Source organism: Salmo salar, chromosome 24 (assembly GCF_965601325.2).
Source record: "Salmo salar chromosome 24, fSalSal1, whole genome shotgun sequence".
Classification (NCBI taxonomy): domain Eukaryota; kingdom Metazoa; phylum Chordata; class Actinopteri; order Salmoniformes; family Salmonidae; genus Salmo; species Salmo salar.
Genome location: NC_138314.1, coordinates 29,514,019 through 29,521,785, shown reverse-complemented (window position 1 = coordinate 29,521,785; position 7,767 = coordinate 29,514,019). Strand labels below are relative to the sequence as shown.

The 7,767-nt window shown below is 39.7% G+C and overlaps 1 protein-coding gene across 1 annotated transcript; it reads right to left on the bottom strand.

The window, feature by feature from the left end:
* Positions 1-1,117: 1,117 nt before the first annotated feature.
* On the bottom strand, positions 1,118-2,352 carry LOC100195692 (cAMP-specific 3,5-cyclic phosphodiesterase 4D). The gene is given in 1 exon segment (NM_001140721.2): positions 1,118-2,352. A coding segment is annotated over 1 exon segment (321 nt). The 5' UTR covers positions 1,809-2,352; the 3' UTR covers positions 1,118-1,487.
* Positions 2,353-7,767: the final 5,415 nt, after the last annotated feature.

Here is a 7,767-nt window from a genome sequence, read left to right as displayed (position 1 = left end):
ATGCAATACTACACATCTTTCTGCCCTGAATCTTTCTTCACACCCCCTGAAATATTAAAAAATATAATTATACCTTCTATAAAGATAACTTAAGTCTTCCTCTGTCCCAAGTATGATTTCTTCAGATTGTAAACAATCTCAAACAGTAATCATGCTTTTCTTTCTGTCTAGACTCTGAATATCGGGTCTGGATATATGTTACAGTCCATTCCAAGCACAGCTCGGTCAATATTCTCCATAGCCCTGAGGTGAGATGGCAGTCATAACTGAAGAGAATATTAGTCCAGGGACAGATATTATGGTAGCTCCAGAACTTCAGACAGGAAACGGAGGTGACCTAATATTAGATGTCTTTCTCTCTTTACTTTGCAGCTAAAGGAGATAATTAGAGACGAAGAATCCCCAGGACTAGGTCTGAATATGGAGCAGCCTTCTGGGCTCCACCACCACCAAAAAGCATCTACAGTTAACTCCTGGTATATAGAATGGCTTGAGACCGTTGTGAATGTGTGGATTAAACCAATGAATGCAAGTAGGAGAGACTAGTGAAAATAATGTATGTTAGGCCTATAACCCTTTTAACACTGCTGAGCCAATCCAATGTGTAGTATTGTGCTGGCCTTTTGTATCCCCATTAGTTGCTAGAACTATGCTGGATTGGACAATGTGAAAAGAAAATATCAGAGCCAGTATGTGTGGGTCAGCATGACAGTGGAAATAGGGTATTTTTGTATTGGACTGGTGAACTACACTGCAGTCTGCCCTTGTCAGAAATGAACTGTAATTATGTGGTAAGAAATGCTTACAATTGACTTATTAGGCCTATAGCTGATATTAAAAGCTTTAATGTATCTACTAGTATGGGATGTGTTGGGTAAAAAAGGGCGTACAAGCAAATACATGGACTGAAATGTGCAATGTGTTATGCCTGCTCATCATTTGAGAGATGAACCTTAGAATTGTGCCCCTCACTTTATTTCCTGCAGGGTAGGTCTATTTAACTTTGTGTCCTCCCTGTGCCTACTTGGTCCGTGTCTACCTTAAGTTACGAATGTATCGCCTTATTTTACTCCCAGTCACAGCACCTTTAAATCATGGGCGTCTTTTTTTATTTTTTATGTTTTTAACAGTCATCAATCAAGACATCCATATCATTAATAACAGAAACTATTGAGGCGCAAACGTCCAATCTAAAAACGAATGAGCAAACCATGCGTTCGCAAATGCATCATACACACACATTTACATAATTTACAAATCCCTCTTTGTCTCGTCGGTTAGATTAATCACAATTCTCGAGTACCGGGATAGGATATTTTTCACATCTACCTAAAAGACGAATATTTAGGCAACGGAATGAAAACTAAAGCTTGTCCAAAGTTCCGACATCTTTTACACCTTTGGTAGCCTACTTACCCTACTTTTTCGCTTTCCATTGTTCACACACGCCCTTGTCATTCTCATTTGAGACAGAGATAAAGCTGTCCTTACCGTCGAAGTCCTTGGAACGAGGATGGCCATGACATCCGCGATTTCTTCAAACAGGGTCGGTGCCCGGTGTCCACTGCATAAGTTCGGTCCATGGTCTTAGGGCTGAGGTATTTCTCGGTGTCCGAAAATCCTCTTCTCACCCGGTTGTTCGTCCGTACTCCGAGCGCGTGGTGGAGCGGAGAGAGCGCTGCTTGGTTCTGTTGCCTCCACAAATGTTTAGGCGCATTCGCGTTTCCACCAGTGCAGCTACTGCTGCTGCTGAAGCTACCACTGCCAGAGACGAGGGATGCTGTCACATTCCCGCCGGCGGTATCCATCCTAGCTTGCCAAGGTTTTTATTAGACTCGCAGTCTGGATTAAAACATGCAAAGTGAAGCCGTGGGACTTTTTCGGCGCCTTGTCTCGGGGCTGTTGCTGCCAAGATGTTTTCTAAAATGTTGTTCTGCTGGAGACCTAAATTAATTCAACATTTGTTACTTCCAACACAGGTTTTCGGTTAGTTTGAAAAGTTACTTGAAATCTGCAGATCCAGGCACTTCCCTGAATTACCTTTAACAGGACAGAGGTATCTGAAGTTAAGCAGTTAAATAATGTGCATTGCCTCATTCTCCAAAATACAGTAGTAGACTATCCAACAAAACATCAATTTAGTGACTAGTCTACTTTGTCATCTTAATACGCCACCACACACCCCAAACACTATTGCCATCTATAGGCCTACTGTGCTAAGAATGTTTTTTAATTAACCTTTAATTTTGTGTTATTATAACGTCCCGTCCAATGTTACTCTCTCCCTGTCGCTCAGATAAGAACCTGGCTGTAGTCGAATTCCAAGTGCTCCACCGTCTATGCGTACACGCCTATTTCAGCAAGGTTCTGGTGACGATTTCTTATCCGTGCTCCCCAATAGGCTTACGTGGTACGTGGATAAACTACCTTGAGCCTAAATTAAAATCCATGAATGACCTTTCATATGTTTCCGAAATAATATGTTCCAAAAGCCGGCTGTCATAACTTTACGCACTCGATGCATGAAAACATCCATGCAGTAGGCGGCCTAAACAACCACATTTCACTGTTCATCCCCCATCTGCAGTCCTTGTTAACGATGGAATAGGAAAGCTGTCACAGTATACATAAAACATGAGACCTTAGCCACCTCCCTTTGACCACAACACAAAAGCAGTCCAGAGGGATAGGTAATGTCATGGCTAAAATGGGAATCAATCCAAATGTTGCTACTCTGATCCTTCTTAATGGAATCAAGGTATGGGAGTATCATAATAAAATAAGATTAGAATGTGAAAAAAGTGTTCACTCGTTGATCCATGTTCATGGAATCAAAACCATGACCACAACAAGGATGTCTAAATGTGTCTTCTATATTTATTGTTTAAAATAATATCTTGCTACATATGCATTGCAAAGGTTTTTGGGGATACCCTAAATGCAACTAATAGGATGCAACATTCAATAGATTTCTCTAGTAATAAGATAAAATATTATTTTATTCTTCACTTACTTTAAATGCAGACATTACAAACAAAATGTATTCAAATTTAGATGAGGATTATGTAATTTCCCACCAAAACAAGTAAGCATTAATACAGATGGTTAATGCCATCTACTTAATCTTTTTAAATATGGTTGTATTTTTTAGGACAGACGAATTACATTTGTTTCATTCCGTTTCACATTTGAGGTGTGTCCAGTGTCATTCCTCCACACGGAGTGACGGGGTGGTGAGGAGAAAGCATGACCATCGAGCTCCTTCTACCACTACAGGCAGTCCGCCACCATGAAATTGCTTTAGGCACATTTTCAATTTTCAATTTCTTTGTTCTTTATTTCCTTTAAACCCAAGAGAGGACTTTTGGTCAAATCGCAGTGTGTTCTTCCTCCTCTCCCACTGCTTGGTTCGAGCCCATTACAATGCAAACTAACTGGCCGGGGGCTCCAATTTCTTCAATGCCAGGAGCATGAATGCAATCTCCTCAGAAATAGGCTCTTGACAGAGCAGTGGTTGCTTTGCACACAATGTTGGTGAGGAGATGGGTATGACAGTGGCCAAAGAGAAAAGAACACTCCCCTATACAGTGCCTTCAGGAAGTATTCACACCCCTTTTTCCACTTTTTGTTGTGTTACAAAGTGGGATTGAAATGGATTTAATTGTCATAAAGCAGCGCTTTATTATGGACAGACTTCTCCCCATCCTAGCTACAGTTGAAGTCAGAAGTTTACATACATTTAGGTTGGAGTCATTAAAACTTGTTTTTCAACCACTCCACAAATTTCTTGTTAACATACTATAGTTTTGGCAAGTCGGTTAGGACATCTACTTTGTGCATGACACAAGTAATTTTTCCAACAATTGTTTACAGACAGATTATTTCACTTACAATTCACTGTATCACAATTCCAGTGGGTCAGAAGGTTACATACACTAAGTTGACTGTGCCTTCAAACAGCTTGGAAAATTCCAGAAAATGATGTCATGGCTTTAGAAGCTTCTGATAGGCTAATTGACATCATTTGAGTCAATTGGAGGTGTACCTGTGGATGTATTTCAAGGCCTACTTTCAAACTCAGTGCCTCTTTGCTTGACATCATGGGAAAATCAAAAGAAACCAGCCAAGACCTCAGATTGTAGACCTCCACAAGTCTGGTTCATCATTGGGAGCAATTTCCAAACGCCTGAAGGTACCACGTTCATCTGTACAAACAATAGTGCGCAAGTATAAACACCATGGGACCACGCAGCTGTCATACCGCTCAGGAAGGAGACGCGTTCTGTCTCCTAGAGATGAACGTATTTTGGTGCGAAAAGTGCAAATCAATTCCAGAACAACAGCAAAGGACCTTATGAAGATGCTGGAGGAAACAGGTACAAAAGTATGTATATGCAAAGTAAAACAAGTCCTATATCGACATAACCTGAAAGGCCGCTCAGCAAGGAAGAAGCCACTGCTCCAAAACCGCCATAAAAAAGCCAGACTATGGTTTGCAACTGCACATGGGGACAAAGATCGTACTTTTTGGAGAAATGTCCTCTGGTCTGATGAAACAAAAATAGAACTGTTTGGCCATAATGACCATTGTTATGTTTGGAGGAAAAAGGGTGAGGCATGCAAGCCGAAGAACACCATCCCAACCGTGAAGCACAGGGGTGGCGGCATCATGCTGTGGGGGTGCTTTGCTGCAGGAAGGACTGGTGCACTTCATAAAATTGTTGGCATCATGAGGTAGGAAAACGATGTGGATATATTGAAGCAACATCTCAAGACATCAGTCAGGAAGTTAAAGCTTGGTCGCAAATGGGTCTTCCAAATGGACAATGACCCCAAGCATACTTCCAAAGTTGTGGCAAAATGGCTAAAGGACAACAAAGTCAAGGTATTGGAGTTGTCACGTCCTGACCAGTAAAAGGGGTTATTTGTTCTTATAGTTTGGTCAGGACGTGGCAGGGGGTATTTGTTTTATGTGGTTCAAGGTGTGCTTGTGTATGTGTTCATGTAGAGGGGGTATTTGGTTTATATGGTTCGGGGTGGTTGTTTATGTAGAGGGGTATTTGATTTATTAGTCCAGGGTTTTGGTTATTGTTCTATGTTAGTTTAGTTATATGTTCAGTCTAGTCGTTTGTATTTCTATGTTTAGTTCATTGGTGTTGGGGCCTTCAGTTGGAGGCAGCTGTCTATCGTTGCCTCTGATTGAAGGTCCTATAAATAGGTATGTGTTTTGTCATGGGATTTTGTGGGAGATTGATGCTGTGTATAGCTTTGTGCCTTACCGGCCTGTTCTTTGTCGTCGTGTTTTTGTATACGTGTTTATTTTGGTTTTCCTTCTTTGTCCATTAATAAAAGAAGATGAGTATACATTTTCCTGCTGCGTCTTGGTCTAAACCCTACGACACCCGTGACAGGAGTGGCCATCACAAAGCCCTGACCTCAATCCCATAGAACATTTGTGGGCAGGACTGAAAAAGCGTGTGCGAGCAAGGTGGCCTACAAACCTGACTCAGTTACACCAGCTCTGTCAGGAGGAATGGGCCAAAATTCACCCAACTTAGTGGGAAGCTTGTGGAAGGCTACCCGAAATGTTTGACCCAAGTTAAACAATTTAAAGGCAATGCTACCAAATACTCATTGAGTGTATGTGAACTTCTGACCCACTGGGAATGTGATGAAAGAAATAAAAGCTGAAATAAATCACTCTACTATTATTCTGACATTTCACATTCTTAAAATAAAGTGGTGATCCTAATTGACCTAAGACAGGGAATTTTTACTCTGATTAAATGTCAGGAATTGTGAAAAACTGAGTTTAAATGTATTTGGCTAAGGTGTATGTAAACTTCTGACTTCAACTGTATGTGTTGGGTACAGAGATGGGATAGTTAAAAAATCATGTTAAACACTCTTATTGCACACAGAGGGAGTCAATGCCATTTATGTGACTTGTTAAGCACAGTTGTACTCCTGAACTTATTTAGGCTTGCCATAACAAAAGGGTTGAATACTTATTCACTCAAGACATTTTACTTTTTCATTTTAATACAGTTGTAAACATTTCGAGACACATAATTCCACTTTAACATTATGGGGTATTGTGTGTTGATCAGTGACAGAAAATCTCAATTTAATACATTTTTAATTCAGGCTGTATCACAACAAAATGTGGAAAAAGTCAAGGGGTGTGAATACTTTCTGAAGGCACTAAAAAGTGTTTGATCTCACTCCATCTGTCCCGATCTCGTCTATCCATCTCCCCTGAAGTGACCGGTTTCTTCCTCCACTTCTTTTTATTTTTCCAGTCCTGGTACGGTAGGCTAGCTGTAACCTATCCCAGTTCAGAAACTTCACTCTTTCATTGTTCAAATGACCCCTTAACTTGAACTTGGAAGCAGTAAGTTGTCTGCCTTACAGTTCTCTTCTTCTTCAACCCCAATGAACTTTAAATGAACCAAGCCTTAAACTGAGCTAAGACATTGTACAGTATGGTCTTTGTTAGAATTCTCAATCATTTTCTCCCATGTTGTCCATAGTGAAGTTAGGATCACCACTTTATTTGAAGAATGTGAAATGTCAGAATAATAGTAGAGAGAATGATTTATTTCAGCTTTTATTTCTTTCATCACATTCCCAGTCGGTCAGAAGTTTACATACACTCAATGAGTATTTGGTAGCATTGCCTTTAAATTGTTTAACTTGGGTCAAACATTTTGTAATTATATTACAAAGGGCTTGTGCCTTACTTACGTATATTAATCAATTCTTGAAAAAATGTATGATGACATCACAACAATCTAAGCTTTAAAAAAAAAAAAATCCCAGCTGTGCTAAAATCCCCATAAGACACACCCTTTGGTGTCCAATTGTTTTATTATTGGATTGTAGCCAGCAGACTTATTGATGATCAAGCCAAGGGCATTGAATCAACCAAATGGGGTTTGAAATTACATTCCCATAGATGTGCTTCTGTATTTTGAATACCAAGGGAGGAAACAGCATTGACATCATTGTCATGAATAGAATCCATAGGACATTGAAATAGACTATAGGATGACAGCTTTTTCCTGTATTTTTGTTCTTACAGGTGGTGACATGGTCTACCGCACTTTCTTAAAAGTTACAGAATAGCTGCTTTAGAAAATAAAAATAATACTGCTGCTACCTTGGAGTCGTGCATGCCCACATGAAAAAATACTAAAGTATACTATGTTATAAATGCTGTAGTATTCGCTGTAGTTTACGGTAGTATTTACAGTTAACTATAGTATAAACACTGTAGTAAAATAAAACTGTAGTATATACTATAGTAATTAAAGTAGTGTTTTTGCACTGTAGTATACTGTAGTGTTCACTGTGTGTTGCAGTATTTACTATAGTGTTTTTGCAGACATTATTGTAGTGTTTTCTATAGTGTTTTTGTTTTATTATCTCTGTCATAGAAGTGGAGGCTTTGTCCTTCAGGAAAACTACTAGAGAAATACTAAAATAGCTAATTTTCCATAATCGATCGGTCGGTCGGTCGGTCTGAACAGATAGTTCAGTTTCTGCATTGGTCTATAACCTGTAGGGAACACAATACCCATTCTCACTTGTGGGTGGAACAAATTGCGATATGGGGGAGGGGAATGGGCAGGGTATATAGAAATGAAATACTGTAGTATTTACTATAGTTTAAAAAGTGTTGTGTTTTTGTGGACTGTAGTGTTTTTCCGGACATTACTGTAGTATTTAGTACCGTGTTTTTTGTTGTTGTGGATAACAATGTTG